General features: G+C 33.5%; 2 protein-coding genes across 4 annotated transcripts in view; one reads left to right on the top strand and one right to left on the bottom strand.

Annotated features, from left to right (window-relative positions):
• Positions 1–5,975: 5,975 nt before the first annotated feature.
• On the bottom strand, positions 5,976–7,578 carry LOC137834957 (aspartic proteinase CDR1-like). The gene has a single exon (XM_068643227.1). It carries the CDS (start codon positions 7,504–7,506, stop codon positions 6,124–6,126), a length of 1,383 nt encoding a protein of 460 aa, XP_068499328.1. The 5' UTR covers positions 7,507–7,578; the 3' UTR covers positions 5,976–6,123.
• A 3,468-nt stretch (positions 7,579–11,046) lies between these two features.
• LOC137834956 (nuclear-pore anchor) overlaps positions 11,047–23,216 on the top strand; it is a 30,875-nt gene continuing 18,705 nt past the window's right edge. For 2 of the 3 annotated variants that reach the window (XM_068643225.1, XM_068643224.1), the window contains exons 1-18: positions 11,047–11,471; positions 11,579–11,725; positions 11,976–12,074; positions 12,411–12,539; positions 12,647–12,739; positions 12,828–12,893; positions 14,903–14,992; positions 15,090–15,167; positions 15,447–15,556; positions 16,629–16,749; positions 16,848–16,940; positions 17,458–17,506; positions 18,035–18,138; positions 18,218–18,286; positions 19,482–19,622; positions 19,706–19,810; positions 19,893–20,006; positions 20,365–20,443. In XM_068643225.1, the coding sequence (XP_068499326.1) occupies positions 11,166–11,471; positions 11,579–11,725; positions 11,976–12,074; positions 12,411–12,539; positions 12,647–12,739; positions 12,828–12,893; positions 14,903–14,992; positions 15,090–15,167; positions 15,447–15,556; positions 16,629–16,749; positions 16,848–16,940; positions 17,458–17,506; positions 18,035–18,138; positions 18,218–18,286; positions 19,482–19,622; positions 19,706–19,810; positions 19,893–20,006; positions 20,365–20,443 (1,993 nt within the window). In that variant the 5' untranslated portion in view covers positions 11,047–11,165. The remainder of the gene's footprint in view (positions 11,472–11,578; positions 11,726–11,975; positions 12,075–12,410; positions 12,540–12,646; positions 12,740–12,827; positions 12,894–14,902; positions 14,993–15,089; positions 15,168–15,446; positions 15,557–16,628; positions 16,750–16,847; positions 16,941–17,457; positions 17,507–18,034; positions 18,139–18,217; positions 18,287–19,481; positions 19,623–19,705; positions 19,811–19,892; positions 20,007–20,364; positions 20,444–23,216) is intronic. The other variant, XM_068643226.1, reaches the window with a different exon arrangement.

The raw sequence follows: 23,216 nt of genomic DNA, 5'->3' as shown, positions 1-23,216 counted from the left end.
TGTATAATATCAGGTATGCTAGAAATAAGATAAAGTAGGGAACCAATTATACCTCAGTAGATCGTCTAATATACTTTCTTACAATTTTCATTCTTTATAAGAGCTTCAAAAGTATGTGTTGCAGTTTTCATGGGCTTTATGCCTGACATATTGAACTATTTCAACATTTTCTTGATGTATTTGTTTATGAATTATGATGTCTTTCTCTTCTAGTCTGATTTGAAGTCCGTGAAAGAAGTTGAGCTCACCCATCTCACTCATCTCATATTCTCCCTTCATTAACTCAAAAAACTCCTTGCACAAGGATTTATTAGTAGCTCCAAATATGATGTCATCTCCATAAACTTGAACAATGATAAAATGTTTCTTGTGCTCTTTTTAGAATAAGGTTATGTCTACCTTGCCCCTTCCAATTTTTTTTTCTAAAAGAAAGTTGTTCAACTTGTCATACCAAGCTCTTAAAGCTTGTTTAAGACCACAAAGATCTTTTTAAGTTTACAAACATGGCTAGGCTTATAAATATCTTCAAAATTTGGGAGGTTGTTTTGATAAACACTTCCTCTTTTATCAATCCATTTAGAAATACACTTTTAATGTTATTTTGATAAAGTTTTATATTTTTGAAAGCGGCAAAGGGTAACAAGATTCTTATTACCTCTAAATGTGCAAAAAAGGAAAAGGTTTCAACATAATCAATACCTTCCTGCTAATTGTAGCCTTGTGCTACCAATCTAGCCTTATTTCTTACCACATTACCATTTTTATCCCACTTATTTATGAAAATCCATGTTGTAGCTATTACACTATGGTCAAACAAAGTGGATACTTGATGAGAACCTAGGAGAGAGTGACCAAGCCCAGCCCTCCAGGTGGATGATTAAGAGTATGACTCAAGACACAGGGCTAGGTCAATATCCAGTATTCAATGCCCCAACACCTAGCCTTCCACAGAGGATCAAGAGGAGAAAAGCACATGCGTTGGGAGCTGAGCATCAACTAGTGTCTTTGTTTTTAATTTTAGTAGAATAGGGTGCCTTTAGCATAATAGGGAGTGTAGTTATCATTTTAGCTTGTTTTTTACCTAGTTTCTTGAAGAAGTGACCTAAGGTGTGGTTTTGTCTTAGTCAAACTCTAAAGGCAGCCCCCTTCACACATTTACCATCCTACCCTTACTTCTTGTTTTCCAAGGCCCATCTCCTATAAATAGGGTGTCTTCCTCCTTGTATTTTCATGTTGAAATTGAATAGAAAAGTTACTCTGCACAATTTGTGTGAGATGTTTGTGAGGCTTGTTTCCTCTTAGCATTAGGTCTCATCTCGAGTGATTTGAGAGTTCTCAAGAGGCGGTCATCAACACTTATCTTAGAGGAAAACCACACTCCAAGTGGCGTGATCCATTCTCAATCCATCACATAAGCATTTTCATTCCTTCATCTCTTCCATTTTTCCATTACTCCATTTATCTTTGTGTTCTTATGTTCTTATTTTCCTCCATTGTCAATTCGGTTTTCATCATGCTTTTATGTTTCCTTCCATGTTCATTTAATTTCCGCCCTTCATCATCAATCACCATATACTTGTATTTTTCCTTTGCCCTCTAGAAGTGAACCTTCACATTTACTTAACCACTTGGTTAAGTTCATGTCCAATGAGGATCTTCTTTGGGTTCTCACCATATAATTGATAAAAATCCCAATCCTAAGTAAAGTATCATATCTAATATAAACTCACATCAATACTAGAGACCATACATCATTTCTTGTGAATTGGTTTAGTCTTCTTCCATTTTCAAAATCCAATCTTTATCTTTTAAAGCTTCATCTATATTTTTTGGCTCTATATGAGATAATATAACCATGGCCGCTCCATTTTTCAAAGAGGATTTGGTTCTTACGTCATCATTCTTTTCCCCCATGATCTAATCTTGTAGGTGAAAAGAGACTTATCTTCATTCCTCTTGAATCGTCTGATTTGGTTTATTGGGTTCATATTGTCATGCCTCTTATGGTTCAACTTCATCTGATGCTTTGTCTTCATCTGAATCTTTCATGGCATTAACAAATAAATCTTTGAGTATCCTAATTTCTTTGGGTTTATATATCTACATATCTGTAAGATCATTTTCAAAATCTGATAATTTCCTATTGTCAAATCTAGCATTTATGGTTTCTTCTACAATCAAAGTGTGCAAGTTGTACATTTTGTATGCCTTTGATTTTTCATAGTAATAATGTACCTTTATCAACCTTGGAATCAAATTTTTCAATTTGATCCTTAGTGTTAAGGATATAACATGTATAACCAAAAGCGTGAAAATAATTGACGTCGGTCTCCAATTTCTCCAAAGTTCATAAGGATTCATTACCAAAATAAGTCTTATGTATTTGTATTTTGTTTTGTACACAACAAGCAATGTTAACAACTTTTGCCCATAAGTGCTTTGGTAGAGACTTTTCACATAGCATGGTTTTTAGGTATCTCTTTGGAGAATGTTGTTCTTACTTTTTACAATCTTGTTTTATTGACGTGTTTTCGGTGAAGAGAATTGTTGTGTATACCATTTAATTCAAAAAAACATTTGAAATTCTTCATTTTCAAAGTATTAGTATTATATTTCTTGAAATTAATTTTTTATCTATAATAATTTATTAGGAGTGGTGTTAATCCATTATTTCAAAAAATCATGTCTTATGAAATTAAACTTTATTTCATGATAATCATACTGGATTATTTTTTACATGTTTGAAATTTTTATCTTTGGCACATGTTTGTTTTGAATGAGTATTGCTATAATTTCTTTTTTTATAATGCTCCAAGGTGTAAATTTATGCTTTTTTTATTTGAAGATAAATTTAAACTAATTTTGAACTCTTAGTCTTAGTCTTAGTCTTGCTTAGTATTGAAAAAGTATGCACACTATTAATATAATAATATGTTCAACTATATATTTGTAATATATTATTATTAACGTTATTAATATTTTTATTATTATTATTAGTACTAGTAAAAAACATGCACGATTTTTATTAGATTAAAATATATATTATTTTATTATTTTTATAAATAATTAATTGAAAAGTAATACATTTTAAAATATATAATTTTAGTACAAAATAATATTAAAAATTATATATATTTTTTTTAAAGTTATTTAATTTTTAAAATAAAAAAAGTTATTTAATTATTTATTTTATTAAATAAATAAATTATTTTTATTTATTAAAAGGTAAAATTGTCCAACACCAAATAATATATTCTTTATAAGATTATTATTAGTAATAATAATATTGATATTAATGTTAATGGTAGTAGTAATAATAACATTAATAATAATAATATTATAATCTAATAATAATCATGATAATAATAGTCGTAATAATTATAAAAAAAAAGTTGTAGTATAGTTAAATATCTATTCGTAAGAGTTAACTTGGTTTAATTAATAAGTTAAACTTACTCTGATTGAGCAGCCTGTTGAACCACAAGTCTTTTCAAATCTTTTTTTCGGTAGTAAATGAGGCTTTAAAACAAATAAAAATTAGTTTCCCGAGCCATGACACTATCCATTAGGACTTATCCGTATTGTGCAAGTCTCCCAGAATATAACAGAAGCTTCTCGAGAACTAGCAAGTTACTCTTAAAAAGTAATACCCAATAAAACCCAAAAATATAATAATAGTAAATGATGAGAGAGGAAGAGAAAAGTGAAAAGGTAATAGGAAGAAGAAAGTGATATGCGGAAGAGGCAATGGAGATGTGTGTATGAAAAGGATAGAACCTCTCTTTATATAGAGAAAGGAATCAAAACTTTTTTCCATCTTAATAAATAATTTCAATTTGTTGTTGCACCTTCAATTTATTTTGTTGTTGCACCTTCAGAACTGCATTTGACATTTTCTTCTATCAACGTTCTCCAAAAGCTTCCTCAAGACCAGGCACCATGGGTTCACAAACCGCTTTTCTATTTCTTTGCAATGTCTACTTTCTGTTTTACAACAATTTCTACAATAAAGTCATTGTTGTTACTCTCCCAATGGCCAGGAAATATAACATCCAGATAGGGTCTAATGTTGGGTGCACAAAGGTATAATATTCTGGAGATTTAAGAAAAGGGTGCAAGGTTAATATTTGCAGTGATGTGAAGTAGAACAATCCTTCTGCTGTCCATGATGCTAGTTTGGAGGGTCTGATTAAGCATAATTAATTATGCTTTCAGTTCATTTGGATGGAGCATACCATTTGCATCTGGTGCAAAGGCTAGTTAGTTTGTGCAACATCCTGTGGCAATGAGCTACTGGTAGTGTTACTGGTTTTTGGTAATGGTTGTTTCCAAGGTAGTGGTAGTGGTTTTTGGGAAGCTCTTCATAGCTATAGTCTTTTGCAATTTAAAATACACCTGGTGAAGTAATAGAAGTGGTGTAAGGAGGTAACTTTTGTATATAAAATTGAATTGGTATGTATAAGGACTAGTGCTCTTGATGTTATAGGAGGTAAAACTGAATTGGGAAATGTTAGTTTGGTGTGGATGATGGTTTGGGATGGTATGCAGGAGACAAACCAACATCGTATGATATGATGACTTGGTGAGGTTGTTGGTTTGATGTGGAAGCTGGTGTTGGATGTTGGATGTTGGTTTGTAGGCTAAAGGTGCTCTAAGGCCAAAAACTTCGTTTTACAAGCAATGCTTAAGTCAATGCAGGGGAATTTAACAACTCTTCTGAAGCCCAATCAGATAAAATGGGTGCTGAATTTTTTTCAGGTCTGGCATGAGAGGTTTGGTTTTTAGCTAATGTGTTTCTTATAGGAGGTTGTCCTTTATACAACTATACCAGAAGCATCCAAAGTAGATGCAAGTGCAGCCTAACTTTTTTGTATGTCGAGTTTTAGCAAGAAGAAGATGATCATGTTAGCAGTTATGGCAACAGCTTTTGAAGTCTAAATTGTGTAAGTATACAGGTGATTACTGGTCAAAGGAACAATTAGAAAAGGGAGATGCAGATTCGCTACTTTAGCCTGTAGTCTAGGGTACTTTGGTGCCACTTTTTTTAAGGTTTGTTGCATAATTATGCAACAATAGATCTTGATTAAAATTTGTGGAGGGGTTGGTTTTACTATATAAGGCTTGGAACAGTATCAAATTTAAATAAAATTTATTTTTTATTGATAAAAAATGTAACATCCAAACGTTGAACAATACTTTTTCTTCATTTTATGTTTTGTTTCTATTAGTGAGAGCATACGAATGAATCTATTTATTTTTATAGTAATAATTTTGAAAATTATATACTTTTTTTAGTTAATATTGTAAAAGTATGTACACTAACAATATATGCAAATTTAACTGTATATTTGTAATTTAGACTTGGATATTGGAATCTAGAGGAAAATGAAAATATAAGAAAAAAAGTAAACGCTTTTTTTTATGAGATTTTCTCCATGTCATATATATGAAGCAATTGCAATGCTTATTAGTCTTTTATGTGATTTAAAATGTGGAAAAATACTTTGAATATGAGATAAACCATTTTAGGAGAAAAATATATTTACATTAGATAAGTTAAATGTGCTGGTAAAGAAATGAGTTAAAGGTTTCTAACGATGTTAATTATTATTTTCAATAATTAATAATAATACCAATATCATTTATAAAAATTGTGAAACAAAAGGTTTAAAAACCAAGAAGTAGAATTATCAGTTATTTTGGACTTTTAAATTTTAATTGAATACATATTTCAATGAATTGGCCAACAGGAAAAAAAAAGGCGATTACATATTTTTAATTAATTATAGCCAACAGAAAAAAAAAGGTGTTTACATGTTATCTCTGTTTCATTGATCCCAACAGTTTCTGAATTTGTGTGTATGAAGTTGCATTCTAAAAATTAACTGTTATACAATAAGTCCTATATTAATTATTAACAAATTATTTTGAATGTGTAGAAGTAGTTGATTCATAGGAGCTGATAAATAAAAACATTTCAAAATTTAACACAAAATTCAATTCAGACTATATAGTAGACATAAGTAGAACCATCACATATTTTACCCTAACTACTTGAGTAACACATAACCTTTCTCTAACCGAAATGAAATCTAGATTAAGAAAACAGTGTAACTAAGCCCATTAATAGCTGCTGCAATTGGTAGGAGCAAAAGAAACTTTTTTCTCCCCAAGGTCATACTCCACTTCAAAATTCACCTGTGCCCAATTTCCAAATATAGAAATTCCAGTGGAGGGTACCACTGTCATGCAAATCAAGTTGTTGTCTAAGGCAATGAACATGTTGCTAGGGTTTAGCACAACATCACCCCCTGTGAAATGGAATACAAATTCAGGGAAATTCATGTTAGAAGGGTTTCTAACACAGAACTCAAATGGAGTTGGAGCATCTTCTGCAGCCTCCACATTAAATGCTTCCTTAACAGAACTTATGAAACTGGCATAAATTCTTTGTTCAAGATGTGTCAGTATTGGCACTGAATCAATGATTATGTTGCCACCAGTTTGACCAGTCAACACCTTTTTTTGACCAATTGATATACCCTCCAGGTTCAGGAGATAATAAGAGGGTAAAGAAGGGTTGATCATGAAGGGAGTGGACACAACCCCATTTCTTGGTGCTTCTTCACTTGAATGGTTCCCCAGTTTCAATTTCCCAGTGGAGGTTGAACTAAAAGGAACCATGCAATAGGAGAATTTGTGGCCAATTTGGTCACCAAGTTGTGAGGGAAGTGAAAATGGGCCCGGGCCTAGGCCCACAATGCCATCGGCCTTGCTGCTTATCTCAAAGGTGAAATTGCTGTAAAAGGCACATCCAAAAATGGATTGGGGAAATTTTGCACCTTGGCCCATGCCCATTGGCTCAAAAGTAAAGGTGTCAGAGCCCAATTTCCCAATGGTGATTGAACTCTCACCATACTGTTGAAGGTAAATGCATTGCCTAGAATTTCCACAATCACGTTGGTTTTGAGGAATTAGTGTGCATGGCTGTGAATCACATGCAACATCCACGTACGTGGAAGATTGGGTTGGATCATACAAAGGAGCATCTTGGGGGTAACATGTTTTACAAGGGGAACATTGCAGCCAAGAGAGATCATTACCAGTGTCAAAAATTGCAAACCTTTCAACTTCTGGGGTGCCTAAGGAGAATCTCATGAGGTATTCACCATGGTCAGGAACAGGAGTTATCACACTTTCAGCCGATGATGGTGATGGTGAAGGTGAAGGTGAAGGTGAAGGTGAAGGTGAAGGTGATGGTGATGATGATGGTAAAGGTGGTGATGATTCATTTTGACCTATGAAGAGTAGTTTGGATCGAGCAATGGATCGCATGGCAGCACTTTTCACTTGCTCGGTTTGGGTCATTTCAGAGCTGTAGAAAGGGGACATGGGAGAGTGGCGTGGGATGAGATCAATGCTAAACCCCATTAGGGTTTTACTACCATCAACCAACAACACACTACAGAATGAGAAGATCAACAATGTGAGCACAAAATGATGCATGTTTGGGAAATTGAAAGAGGAAAAGGATTGTAAATGGGTGATGGAGAAGAGTAGCTTCAAGTGCTTCTATTAATACTGTTTTTTAGTTGTAGTTAGAGAGTTTTTTAGTTTTTTCCTTGAGTGAAGAGATAGTTTTACAGTGAAATGAAAGAAAATTTTGATTGGTGTAATACTGTTAGTTACATTTTACGGTGAGTTTTTAATTGTATTCACTACTGTATCTTGTTCTTGTCTCCTTGTGTGGACGGCACCGTGCGGTAAGATTCTTCGATTTCGGTTTAGTATGAGATTTTTGTTTAAATCACCTCTAGGTAGGAGAATATACTTATATGGGACACTTACAAGTGTATTATACTTGTTGTCATAGAAGTGTTCAATTTAAAAACTTTTGAAAAATTTTAATTCGGTTCTAACACAATTTTTTTTAAAAAAATATACATTAATTTTTTAAAAATTTAAGTTTATTATATAAATTTTTATTATGATTATAAAAGTAAAAAACAAATCATTTTAAATCAGTTATAAAAGAACATGGTTCCATCTCAAAATATAATCTAGAATATACTTTTATACATAAACCTTTATTGTTAATTTATATAATTCATAATTATATAATATATAAATTCATGTTTCAATGTTTTATATATTTTTTTTTCTAGATTACGTAATCTTTTCGCATTAATTAGGAAAATGATGGTTACTTTAAAGTATACAACTTACTAAAAGGATTTTAAAAATAAATATATATTATATTAGACATAAATAATATATTTTTACTTTTAAACGTCTACCAAAAAATCAACAAACTTTGAAGTGAATATTTCAACTGAATCAGTGACTAGACTGGTTTTTAAAACTTTATACTTTGGCTAAAGATATAAGGTAAACTCATCTTATATATTCTATCTTCTGCTATATAACTTGCTAAACGAATCCTTGGTTTAAAAATAAATAATTTAGAGTCAAAGTGGCCACTTGTCACATGAAAACTTAATATCCAAATTTTCTATATAATAAAAATGAGTAAGTAGAAGTGAAAGGCCACTTTCTTGTCCTTAAAAAAAGGGGCATTTGCAACTTCATCGCTTTTAAGTATAAACTAAAGGCACAAATAGAAGCAACCACTCTTGGGGAAGCTAGGTGAGAGTCACTAGTATACAAGATTCATTACTTGTTGAAAATATTTTTTTTTTCCAATGGCGGTGACAATTTTAAATATATAATATATAAATAAATTAAATATTATTTTAAAAATTATTAAATAAAAACTAATTTTAAAAATAAAATAAAAAATAATTATTATATTGATTAAATTAAATATTATTTTAAAAATTAAAAAAAAATATTAATATTTAAATTAATTTTTTTTGTTATTAATAAATAGTTGGTATCTAATTTCTACCAACTTAACAAACTTTTGAAACTGTATATAATATCTTTTGAATATATTTTCTGTAACAAACTTTTGAAATGAGATTTTTTTTCTTTTTCTAACCGCACGGTAACAGTAGAGGTGAGAAGAGTGAGAAAATTATGAATTTTTTTTAATAATATAATTACTTTTAAAATAGTTAAAAGAAATAAATCAACTACAAATATATTAAATTGTTAAATCAGAAAAATTAAATAATTAAAAATGGACAAATATCAAGTTTCTCAGTCCTCTAATTATATTTATTACTATTTATCCCATGCTTTTATTTAATATCTAATTTATTAAAAAATAGAAGATTTACTTAGATTGATTTAAAAAATACACTACTCTAAATTCAAATTCTGGAAAAACAAAATAAAATTTGCATAAAATTTTCTCAATTAGAAAAAAAACAGAGAGCATTCCCTAAAAAACTACACCTCAATTAAATAAAAAATAATCCAATTTGGAGCCCATCTTGTATTTTGCAGCCAATAAGTGCTGATTCTCCCTATACCATATCAATTCAAACCCATACCCAACACACTTATATGTAATATTTGATTTGTCATTAATAATTTAAATTTTTTTATCTTTTAATATTTATATTTGTAAGTCAAATCATAAAATTCTAGATATACAAATCCAGAACTAATATGTCACTTTCGGATTTTGCCATCCAGAAATTTTATCTGGGCAACATAAATGACTTCTCGATATCAAGATCCGTAAGCAAACATAAATAAGTTTCAGATCTCGAATCTCAACACCATTTATAACACACAATTTTGGATATGAAAATCCAGAACTCATAACTCACTTTCGAATATGACCATCCAAAAGCTTAAATGAAGTATGAAAATGATCTTCATCCGGAGTATACAACAATCACTTCCAAATTTCTGCATCCGTAAGCAAAAATGAAGTCAATGACAATATTGGGTTTTAAATTTTTTGTTGGGTGCATGTCTTAAATGATATAGTACAAGAAGAAATTACCCCTAATAAGACGCAATGAATGTGATTGAAACCAAAACGCAACCCTAAACCCTAAACCCTAAAGTGAGTTGATTCCCCATTCAGAATGGGTTTCTTCTTCCTGCATCTCTATGTTTTTCTTCATGCACCCCACAATTTTATAAATCTCAAAACTAACCTTCACCTTTTATTTGAAAAAACTATAGTTTTTTAGGTTACCGGATATTGGGATCCGAGAGTGTGTGCTACGAATTTATCAATCCGGAAGTGATTCGTGTTTTTTTCAAATAAAGGGGTGTTTCAAAAGTAACTTGTTGATTTTCGGATTGTTGAATCTGGAAGTCTAATTTTTGTTACGGATTGATGAATCCAGAAGATTACCAGATTCACCAATCTGGAAGATTTATGGATTTCCCAATCCAGAATGCAAAAAAATAAATGCGGATTTCCCATTCGGTAAAATTACCGAATTGCCTTGTCCGGAAGAAGAAAGAGTAGTGTGGGTCTTATGTGTATTTTGGGGTATTTAAAAAATAATAGGAATATTTTTGTCTTTGCATTACATTGTGGGGGTGCAGGAAGAAAAATGTAGGGGTGCAGGAAGAAACTGCCTTCAGAATGACATCATTTTGGGTTAAAACGAAAACCCAACTTAACTGCGTTGACCTGCGAGTTTATTAGGGACTGTTTCTTCCTGCACCTCCATACATTTTTCTCTCACCTCCATAAGTTTTCAAATTTAAAAAAATGTCCCTTTATAATATTCTGGATTATATAATCTGGAAGTCATTTTTCAAATTTGTAATTAGCTACCGGATTACATAATAAGGAAGCCATTTTTCAGATGCATGATTATTCTCCGGACTACATAATCCGGAAGTCTTATTTAACTTTCAGATTATGTAATCCGGAAGTGTTTTTTCAAATGAGTTTCCGAATTACATAATCCAGAAACTACTCTATGGGGTAACACAAGAAGGACAAAAATGTATTTTCATGTTGTGCATGGAGGTGGCAGAAGAAGATATGGAGGTGCGGAAGAAACAGTCTTTATCAGGTGCAGGTTCAAAATAGAGGGTGCGGGAAGTAAAAGCCCGTAAAGTTCCGAAGTCACTTTTCTCTTAAACTTGTACCAATCTCCTCGTTTCCTCTTCAAATTTATCACTTCCCTCTTTTCTTTTCTTTTCCCTTTCCCCCTTTACTGTCTTTCTTTCGTTTTCTCCAATTTCCACTGTCGCTTTCGAACTCTCCGATTAGGGCACACGCGATGCCTCTCTTCCTCTCCGATGAGGAGTTCTCGCGGTGCTCCGGTGACGGCGCCGCCGTGGCCGCGAAGGCCGACGCTTTTATCCGCGGCCTCCTACACGAGCTCGACACCGTCCGTGCCAAGGCCGACGCCGCTGACATCAACGCCGAGCAGAACTGTTCCCTCATCGAGCAGAAATACCTTTCCCTCGCCGCCGAGTTCTCCAAGTTGGAGTCCAACGTCGCTGACCTCCAATCTTCCCTTGATCAGCGCCTCCGCGAACTCGCCGAGACGCAATCGCAGAACCACCAAATTCAATTGCAATCGGTTCGAATCGTTCCAAAACGAAACATTCCTCCGCTTTTTTGTTATTGTTAACTTGTTATCGTTGTTGTTGTACTCTCTGTGATTTGATGCTTTTTTGGGTTTATTAGGTTGAGAAAAATAGGGAGATAGAGCGGTTGAGGATGGAGGTGGGGGAGTTGCACAAGTCAAAGAGGCAGTTGATTGAGTTGAACGAGCAGAAGGATTTGGAGCTTAGTGAGAAGAATGCAACCATGAAGAGTTATCTTGATAAGATTGTGAGTTTCTCTGCCTTTTGGTTTCTGGTGCTAGTTTCTAAAAGCAGTTCGCCATTTGCGGTTGCAATGTCGAGGTTTTTGAGTGCCTGCCACCTCAATCGTGGCCATATCAGCCGCATAAATACTAAGGATCATGGCAAAACCGTTATGTAACTGTGATTTAAAACCTTGGGTGGTTTGGTTGCTTACGTGATGTGTTTTCTTGTAACGGCGTTGATGTGTTTTGTGTGTTTCAATGTTGGTTTTGAAGGTCCATTTAAGTGAAAATGCTGCTCATAAGGAGGCTCGATTGAGTGAAGTTGAGGCAGAATTAGCGCGGTGCCGGGCTGCTTGCAGTCGCCTTGAACAGGTTTTGTCTTCAGTGCTTGCTGTTATTTATCGTAATTTGTTTCCTTTGATTTTCCTTTCTACTTTTACATGAGCAGATTATTGGTGGTACTGGATTCCTTCACCGTCTGACTGTTTTAAATGACTCATTTATGAATTAAACATAGTCTGGCTTATTATGTATAATGGAAAACAACTTGGAAATTTTAGATTGTGCTGCTCTGTTTTACTGTTTCCAAAACAGCAAAATGTGTTTGAATATTTATTGCCCTTACGATGAACTAGACTTTTTCTTGTTTTATCCGGTGTTAAAACTTGAATGTTTCTTTCACGATAACTATGTAATGTGTGTAAGCAGGAGAAGGAGATTATTGAGAAACAGAATTCTTGGCTGAACGAGGAGTTGAATGGTAAAGTTAACAGTGTTTTTGAGCTACGCAGAAAGAACGCAGATTTGGAAGCTGATATATCTTCCAAGCTTGCAGATGTAAGCTAGTTTGACAGTGTAGTTGAAAAAATGACTTTTCTTTTCATTTTGAATTTGGTTTATTCTCTTTGCATTAATGATATTCGGGTTGTTGTCAATGCTTTCAGATGGAGAGACAATTCAACCAATGTTCTCAATCTCTACAGTGGAATAAGGATAGAGTGAGGGAGCTTGAAATGAAGCTTAAATCTGTGCAAGAGGTTGAACATGGAGCATTATCTCGAAATGTTATTATTGGACTTATTTTATGGGGAATCGTGCTTGATTGATTTTATTTTACCTTTTTAGGAATTAATTTCAGCTAAAGATGCTGCAGCAGTCAATGAAGAACAATTATCTGCTGAACTCTCCACTGTGAGTTTTATGATGACTTTTGGCATGCATGATCCATGCTCTCCTACCAAAAACATTCCATACTCTCTTTCTTGACATGGCTTAGATACATTAGGCATCAAATATAAGTTCATTGATCTTGACTTTACTCTTGTGGCATATTAGTGGAATCAATTGGAAATGAGAAATTGATGGAAAGAAAGGAACTTTTGATTAGATTTAAATAGGTGTTTACATTATAATGATAGAGTGAAACATAGTGTGTTTTTTTTTTGTATCAGTTTGAACAGAGAAAATGAATTCGAAAGCTTTAGTTCATGAGAGACAGCAATTTCTTGTTTATGTGAGGATATACGTTTGGCCATTTTAACTGGAAACCAACATGCTCATAATACTTTTAGCACGTGGCTAAAATGTATCTTTCCATAATCATATGCTATAGCGAATATAATCCTTAAGGAGGGGAAGCCAAGCACAAATATATTCTAACTCAGTAAATTCTGAAGGTCTCATTATTCTAGTACAGTGCTTTTGAGGTTTAGCTGTTTCATTATGTTTTCTGCCATTAACTCTCGGGTTTGCAACAACTAAATCTAAAGTCACAGTAAAGGCAATGCTGTTTTCCCTGCCCTTCTCCACCTGTCCTTGAAACCTACACATTGGTTCACCAGTCACAATCACAGAATAAGTAGCATTTGAGGCATTCATAAATCCAACTTCCCTTCTTAAGATTCAGAAAATATTAATAGGGTTTTGCGAATGAAAATAGTGATTGTATTATAGTATACAATTGATTGATCTGATAGGATACAACTGATTTATATGAGATATATTGAGGGTTTAGTTGTAACTGAATTCCAACAGTCCTAACTAACTATAGCTGAAAACTATATGATACAATTGTGCCCAGAATAATACCTTGTGCAAACACTGTAATATACACCCCCCTCCCCAACCCCCCACCTAAAGCTGGATCTGGCTGAGCAAGGGTCTGATGTACAATAATTAGTATGCCTTCTGTCTTGACAGCTTTAAGCTTCCAACCATGGGAGAGGAAATGTGTAGGATATGAGGAAAAGGAGAAATTAATGGGTTAGTTAGTTTGTTTGAAGTGTAGTTAGATACAAATAGGGGAAGAATAATAGGTGAAACTGAGATTGGTTACTGTAAATTGAGCTTTGGCTCTTGGTTAAAAGAGAAACCCATTGTGAAGGGGAAACCGTTGGAGTTGAGACTGCTCTCCTATTTCTCCTATTTATATCTAACTATCCTTCCAACTAACAAAGTAACAAACAAACTAACTAACCCATTATTATTGTAAATACCTTGACGAATTTCTCCTTCTCCTGAAATCAACAAAATATGCTTGGTGTTCACCAAATTAGCCTTCTCTAGTGTATTTGAACTTGGTTTGGAGCAAAGACCCATCACTAAAGTGCTTTGCTTCAATACCAAGGAAATTGTCCAAATCTTTAAATTGTTTTAGGGCAAATTTGCTGTGCGGATGATTAATGAGGGACTGAATGAGCCTTGGAGTGTTAGATCGTTTGAAAGGGAATTGTATGAACATGTTGTTTACATGTTTAGACATGTGGAATTGAATGAACATCTCATAACCCAAGTATTGTCTATTTTTTGGGCGCATTGTATTTGAACTATGCTTAATATTTTATGATCTATAATATATGTTGATAGAAAAATAATTTGAGACGAGAGGGATGGTATAAAGCTATGACGAGGACAAGTGGTCCTTCAATACTATAAAATATACCTAGGGGAGACAGTTGAGTGCTTGAAAATACTTGGAATGGAATAATGCTGTCAATTATCTTGCATATTTGAAAGTACCTAAAAGATAGGTGAAAAATTAACTCTAGCAATTTGTATTTTGTGGAGCAGATGTATTTCTTGTGGAAAGTTAAATTGTGTTGACACTTCATGAACAATGATGTTTTCTTCAAGATTCCAAGCAACAATTTTTTATTTGTGTCTTCTATTATGCATTTTTAACTTGAAATGTACCTTTTCAGGTTAATAAGCTTAATGAGCTATATAAAGAGAGTTCCAAGGAATTGTCAAAAAAGACAACAGACCTAGAGGGTGTGATAAAAGCGTTGGAGGTTAATTTTGTTTGCTATTGCTCTATTTTTTATGTTTGGACAAATTATAAATTATAATACATGGTATTTATAAATATTACTTGCGTGTAAAAAACAGTCAGACTTAAAGCAAGTTGAGGATCATTATAAAGGGAAACTTGAGAAGGAATTATCTGCCAGAAAACAGGTTGAAAAGGTATTTTTTCGTACCCAAGTTGTGTTAATCTTCAGTGTTTGTTTGCTTTCCCTTCTGACACGAATAATAAGCATGGTACTGAAAAAAGTTGAAGTAGTATGGGTCTTTAAACTGCTAAATGTTTTAGGTTACCACATGTAATGCCTGAAGTTGATAACTACTTGGGTGACATTGGGTTTCCAGTGGTTTCATTTTGTTTGAGGGTGGATATTTATTCGAAATAGATTATGTGTGCTTGAATGTACTAATAGCCATATATGTCTATTTGGGTGCTTGTAGGAGGTCACTGATTTAAAAGAAAAGCTTGAGAAGTGTGAAGCTGAAAGTGAGGCAAGGAAGAAGACAAATGAACTGAACAATCTTCCTCTTAGCAGTTTCACTACTGAATCGTATGTTCTTTACTCTTTTTTTTTCGCTCTTTTGAATTTTGATTTTACCCAAAAATTCAGTGTTCTACTTTTGTCCTTCTCATGGTATAAGTTGTTGAAAATGTAAAGCCCCAAGATGCAGCATTGTTATATGCCTGTCTTTTGTACCTAAAATCTAGTAGCCATTAGAATGATTGTTGAAAAGGGCTAAAATATGCAAAATCTGTCTTTTACACTTTATATATGTTATACTACCTAATATAAGTTACTTGGCCACGGATGTATTATGTGTAACTAAATTGTTGTCATGGGATCCACTATTAATAACATTGAGCAATGAGTGTGGTCAGACTTTATTTGTACTTCATAGTGTTGGCATGTGATTGGGCTGAGGTGTTGGAGTTGGATGGAAGAGTCAAAATCATATTAGTTTATTGTTGCATCTTTTGTTATCTTTATGTGGAAGGGAATTGCTTTTTGGTTTTTTGGGGGATGTGATGAATAGAATTACAGAAGTTTAAGTGTTTTTGTTAAGAATTATCATTTTAACCTTGCAAAAATGCACAACCTGAATATTTATTTATATACGAAACTTTAGTTATATAAATGGAATCACTTTATTATATTCTTTCAATGAATTAATGAGGGAAGAGAGAATATAAAAATGTGTTAATTTGAATTTGAGAGAGTGGGAAGAGTTAGAGTCTCACTCTCCAAAGTGAGTATTGAACTTTGAGATAGGAGTATAGTATGATTAGGGTTAGGAATGAATAAGACCAAAAGATGACCATATTGGCAAATTAAAATTGTGATATGAAACTCAACTCATAAATTCCTTACTTTTAAATGATAGAGATATTACAAGGGTTCAACTTCCAAGGATATCAAAACTAATACTCACTCCTGTACTTATTATATGGCATCTTTTAGAAATGATTGATGGTCCTTTTTAAAAGACATTTTATAGTTTCTATGCAGTATTAAATTTCTTTTTCTTATTTGCCTGTATGTGTGTTTTTTTATAAGGGATAACATAAGGCCCATTATTTGCTCCCATAATTCTTTTTCTTAGTTAGTTGTTTTGTTCTTAAAGGTGGATTGAATCAATTGAAGCCGATAGCATGGTGGAGGAAAATAGTTTAGTAGTTCCAAAAATTCCTGTTGGAGTTTCTGGAACTGCATTGGCTGCTTCACTTCTTCGAGATGGCTGGAGTGTGAGTTATTAAAATTTTACTTTTAATGCTGGTCCTATTTTCATTTGAATTACACAATTATACCTTCTTACCATACAATATACATATATTTCTTGAAGTTAGCCAAAATGTATTCAAAATACCAAGAGGCGGTTGATGCATTGAGGCATGAACAATTGGGAAGGAAGGAGTCAGAGGCAGTACTCCAACGGGTATGATTGATGTGGTGCCTCTTTTTTATTTATAACCTCAAAATTTGATGAAAAGAATTGGCATGAAATGACCATTTTTGTGTATTTATTTATCTGTGGAGGACCAAGCTAATGAGTAATGATACTTGAGTTTTTGGAGGACTGAGATGGTGTCAACTAACCATTATTTATTTATTTTTGGTTGGCTAAAAATGTTTTGATGAATGTTTGAGATTCCAAGAGTATAATTTTGTCCTCGGCATTTATCTGCTTTGAGGTGCATTTAATCTGATTTGAATTCGAAATTTGATTTACTACAACTCTACTCTACTCTACAACATAACTATGTTCTGGTATGCCAAGTTCAAAGGTTATGTTTTATAAATGATAAATTATATTCATTTTAATAAGAAGATTTTCAAGGCATTTGTTTATACTATTGCAAAATCACTAACTGCAATATTTTCAATACTCTTCCTTGTTTTCTGTGTCTTTTTATGTTAAATATGATGCAAAGCTATTTTATTAACCTTTTCAGGTTCTCTATGAGTTAGAGGAGAAAGCAGAAGCAATTATTGATGAAAGAGGTATGTTTTTCTGTTGGATTAAATGTGTAAAATCCCAATCCTACATTGCTCTCCTTGTTGATCGATAGAAAAAGTTAAACTAGAAAACAGAAAAATGTAGACCTGCATCTCAATTTTACTGCATTCTTTCTCTGATTAGATGTCTAATATGAAATTATGAATGTACCAATAAAATTCAGTGGTTTCTACTTTTTGTGCTTCCTCCTTTTTATTATCATTTTGATGGTGGTGGTGGTCTTGTTTGCTCATAAAGATTTCATTGTACACTGCGTGGGAAACTACCCAAGGATTTGATTATTCATTTTGAATTTTAGGGTTTAGTACACAAGGATTTGATTATTCATTTTGAATTTTAACTGGCTGGTGAATTTTCATGTTTCATAATGGTAATTTATCTAGCAGGAATCATTTGTGCCTGATTTCACTGTGGGGGAAGAGCTATGCATATGCTAGCATGTCATTGTTTATATCTGTTTATCATTGATGCTGTAGTTTTTCACTGAAATAGATATAATGGTGTGATTTCAGAGGAACATGAAAAGATGGCTGATGCATACTCCTCGATGAGCCAAAAGTTGCAAAACTCCCTGAATGAAAATTCCAACTATGAGAAAACCATTCAGGAACTGAAGGTTTTAAAACATAACATACAGTTTTATCTATCTATATATTTTTTTTACATGTGGATTTGCTTAGGTGTATCTCGTGCAGGCTGATCTAAAAAGGCATGAACGTGATTATAATCTTGTCCTGAAAGAAACTGACGACCTTCGGAAACAGGTAACAAAGAACACATTTCTTTTTTCTAGCTGCATACTATATTTATTAATGTAACATTGTAATGGGAATCATAGTAGTCAATAGCAGATAGCTACATGCAGTGGCCACGCACAAAAATTCTAAAGTGGGATAGCAGATAGTGGATGATTGCTATTTGAACATTGAGTAGGTTTTTATTACATAACATATATACGTTAAAAAATAAAAGAAGTTGCTAAAATCATTATATTTCTGAGACAAACAAGGAATAAGCAGAGATGCACTTTTGAACTTGAATTAAAGTTATGGGTTAGTTCTGTAAATGAAGAGCCAACCTCTGAATGTTAGAAAACTCACTGGAAGAAGGCTGAAGCAGATTAAAATATAATAGAAGAGGTGTGGAGAAGTTGCAGAACATAGGAAGTTAAAGGTGCTACAGGGGGAATGCAGAGGTGCGAGACAAGAATTAAGTTAGAATGAACTCAAAATGCATCAGATTTATTTGAAATGGGCTTTTACAAATTTGCCTCCAATTGCAACCTGGTTTCAGGGGCAAAATTGTCTTTTGGTGTATACTCAACGTAGCACCTGTATAGGCCACTATTTGCTGTGATTTTTGCTGCAAATTGTGAGGTTTCTGCCATGATTGCTGGGTGTGGTACAACTACTCTTGGAGGAGCAGCAGGGTGCTACTTTGCTTCACTGCGGTGCAATTGTGCTGTCATTGTGTTTGATTTATATGTATGATTGTAATATGAAATATGTATTTCGTCAAGTTATTTGTTGAGATTAGTTTGTATTGTTATTGTGCAATGCAAATAGTTTAATCTTTATTAGAAATTGAGGGAAAATGAGTGGTATTTATCGAACTGATTACAGGCTAAGCTGTTATGTTACAAACTAACTCTGACTGCAACTAACAGGTATATCGCAATAACATAAATTATATAACAGAAACAACAAAGCTTAACATCTTGTGTTAACAGAAGTATGCTGTGCTGTTTATAACTCTAAAATGCCTCAAGCAAGTGATATTTTTGGGCTTTGAAGCTCACACCTTTTAGGTTGTTAAGAAGCAATAGTTTTTGCAAAAACATCTCATTTGGACCTATTTTGTCTTACTTCATTATAATCATCAAGTCATGATTGTTTTTTCATGGCCTTGATCATGGTTCCTTGCATTATAGATTATAATTTGATAATTGATTCTTTGCAGGTGACAGTACTTTTAAAGGAATGTCGAGACATTCAACTTCGTTGTGGCTCAATGGGGTATGATAATGTGGATGATTCTTCAAATATTGCTTCAAGGACAAGTACAGAGACTGAAGCTGAGCATGTCATATCAGAGCACCTCGTAAGCTGCCTTTGGATTTAATGTCTCTTCTTGAACTTGTCTGTTTCATTGTTACACTTGTTCAACTGAAATTTGGGATGCAGTTGACTTTTAAGGACATTAATGGACTAGTTGAGCAGAATGTCCAACTTAGAAGCCTTGTACGTAGTCTTTCTGGCCAGATTGAAAATCAGGAGGTGGAATTCAAGGTTAGTTGAAAAATAAATCTTTTGCTATCCTTATACTGTTCCTGCAAAGGCCCTCAACCACAATATTTGGTTGTTCTTGTAGGAGAAGCTTGAAATGGAACTCAAAAAACATACTGAAGAAGCTGCTTCTAAAGTTGCAGCTGTTCTGCAGAGAGCAGAGGAGCAAGGGCAAATGATTGAGGCGCTTCATGCATCTGTAAGGCTATATTATGTTTACTTTTATAGTTCATAATCTGTGACCTGGGGAGGAGGGGATGGGGATGGAATGTTTTGTTTTAGATATGAGGAAGTAGCCTTATAGTTCCCAGTGGGATTAAACCACTATAAATAGAATGCTAACTGTAATGGCTGAAGTTATAACTGTTGGTCAGATTGCTCACTTGTAATGTTCCAGCTCTTCGATAATTGTCATACTTTTTACCTTGATTTTTGTTCTTATGAGAAGTTGTATTCTTTGTTTAATTTTATGTGTTGAAAATTTCTAACAGTTAATACCTTGTTACTACACTATTCAGGCCTCTTAAGTTTATACCTGTGATGTCTACTTCTTGTAGGTCTCCATGTACAAAAGGTTGTATGAGGAGGAGCATAATCTTCATTTATCTCAAAGCCATTCTTCAGAAACACGTGCAGGTTTCATAAATATTTATTTGTTGGCATTTCCTTTTAATGTTTCCCCTTTTTGTGCAATCAGTTTTGAATGAAAACAGCTGCTTTATGAGGTTGAGACAGGCCACATCTATGTATTTAGGTGTATCATCATAAGCTACAAATCAAAGCTGAACTGGGCATAAAAGTGCTGGGAAAAGATAGAATTATTTTACCTGATCTGTTTACAGATTTCAGCGGTTGAGGCTTTTTCATAGTCCTCAATGTTTGAACAAGCATAATATCTTAATGAAAACCAAACTTAATAAAAAATGCATTTTGTTTGCTTTGCTATTTTGAAAGGGTGATCCTTTTTGATATATTCCACTCTTCCCTAATTGTACTTAATTAATATTGGTTGCTCTTGTGATCCACTAGTCTTTGCTAAAGTTGTCGTATGCATGCACATTAACCGTCTTAAATATCAATTAGTATTCTATTGTCTAAGGTTTTGCACATGGGTCCTTGGTTGACCTATCTTGGAGTGTAACTTGTTTGTTTTTTGAAGGTATCGATTTAGCATAACTTGTGTGAAGGGGCTACCTTGTTAGAATACATTAACTCATCTTCTATCTTACCTATTTGACATGAATGTTTAGATCATAAGATCTTTTGTATTTTACGGTTTTAAGAACCCATATAAATGAATGGATATGTTAAGAGATAACTAAGCTCTCATGTTTTCTTATTTCCATTCTTAAGTTAGTGTCAAAGTGGGGCGATCATGTTGTTTGTCATTTTTGGGTGCGTTCACCTACATTCACTGTCATCCACTACTGTCCACTATAACTGGTTGTCAGTCATTGTTGTCTTTAAGTCTTAACGAACACTTGGTTGCATTCATCTCGTCAAACAATGCTGAACCTAATCATCAATACAATCATCCTTTCCCATCATAGTTTTCTCTGGAAAGCATTAGATCTACAATGTCTTCTAGGCGACGAAGAACCCAAGAGTTCTTAGAGTCTGACTGCTCTCTACCTGCCACCATATGGAACTTTTGAAGTCAACACACCTAGACATGTACTGTCAATGTGCTGCCTTTTGGCCATCAGAACGACTTTGCACCACCTTTGTTGCTGTCATTGACCTCTTCTTGTCCATGTTCCAACCCTCTTTTCCTTATTGCACAATTGGTTTGAGTACAATTGTCCTTTAACACCTTGCGGGTTTCCTTTTCTACCCTTGTTTGCTTTTTTTTTTTCCAGGTCTAAATGACTGCTTCTAAACCTTTCCACTCTTATTTTGGGTCCCATGATTACTTAAGAGAAGCTTAATGACTAAAATTACTTATCTTGGTCTGCGTTAATTGAGTTTTGGTTTCTTGGCCAAAGCTTCCATGCTCACTTGAACAATGGGAGATGGATTTTCAGCTTTGTGCCTTGTTGTAATCTATGGAGCTCAATATTTTGGGGAATTCATAGAGCATTTAAAAATGGTAACTCCTTTTGGAAGAAGATTAAAATTATTTTTTGCAAATGATACTTAGTGCTTGTGACTAACATCAAGTCCTAGAGTGAGTCATGTCAACTATGGAAACATGTTAGATCTTTCTTTACAAAAAGATTTGTAACAAAATGTAACTATCTTTTTTATAATTCATAGAGTGAGTCATGTCAACTATGGAAACATGTTAGATCTTTCTTTACAAAAAGATTTGTAACAAAATGTAACTATCTTTTTTATAATTCATTTTGACATTCGGGTAGAGTTAATCGAGTCACATCTTTTGGGTTTAAGTATTTTGTTACATTTATTGATGAATATTCTGATTTCCTTGAAAGGTATTGATGTTATTCTCCAAAAAGTACTCTACATGTCTCCTAGTGTCTCCTTCTTTAGGAGACCTTTTTCTTTCCTTCTTTAATCACAATTTCAGTTTTGTACAAGTCTTGCCGGATCCATTTGTTGGATCACTATCATCCTCTACTCATTCCACTTCAAATCAAACCACTTCTTTGAAGTCCCTTAACTCCTCCAACTCTACTTGAGCCTTCACCTCCTCTAATCACTTAAGAACTTAAAAGACTAATCCATTAATGAGTCCTTTTCTTCTTTTCCTTTATAGTAATTGATCCTTTCTTCTATTCCTTTACCATTATCGACCCATACCATATCTCGATAATGATGATCTCGGTTGGCTCATATCATTTTCGAAAGGTACTCACTCTACACAAAATCCTCATCCTATTTACAATTTTTGTACTTATCATAAGTTGTCTCCTTTTATCTTCTTTGTCCAATTTGTTTCATCTATTACTATTCCTAAAAATGTCTGAGAAACCCTTGATTATCTTGGATGGCTACAACTCATGGTTGTTGAAATGTAGACTCTTGTAAAATGTATCCATCTACCCGTTGTCTTAAACAATCTCCACATGCTTGGTTTGGAAAATTCAGCCACATTGTATGGACTAGTGGTTGAAATGTAGTAAAGCAAATCATGCAACCTTTTATCGTCATACCTCTTTAGAGAAATGTGTTTACTTAATTATGTATGTTGATGATATAATCATTACAAGGAATGGTATTGCTAAATTTTTTGAATTGAAGAAGCATTTGTGCAATCATTTTCGAATTAAAGATCTTGGATGTCATAAATATTTTCTAGGTTGAAATAGCGCAGTAAAAAAAGTTATTGTTGTCTTTTGAGAGAAAATATGCCTTAGATAATCTAAAAGAAACATTTATGGTTGGTTGTTGACCTATGGATATTCAATTGACACTACATGAGTAAGTCATTCTTAGACCCAAAAAG

This window comes from Phaseolus vulgaris, chromosome 5, assembly GCF_000499845.2.
Source record: "Phaseolus vulgaris cultivar G19833 chromosome 5, P. vulgaris v2.0, whole genome shotgun sequence".
Taxonomy (NCBI): Eukaryota; Viridiplantae; Streptophyta; class Magnoliopsida; order Fabales; family Fabaceae; genus Phaseolus; species Phaseolus vulgaris.
Note: the sequence above shows the minus strand (reverse complement) of the source record. Positions and strands in the feature narration are given on the sequence as shown.

Excerpts from the sequence above, each read along its gene's own strand:
- LOC137834957 (XM_068643227.1), bottom strand. The coding sequence starts at position 7,506 with ATGCATCATTTTGTGCTCACATTGTTGATCTTCTCATTCTGTAGTGTG.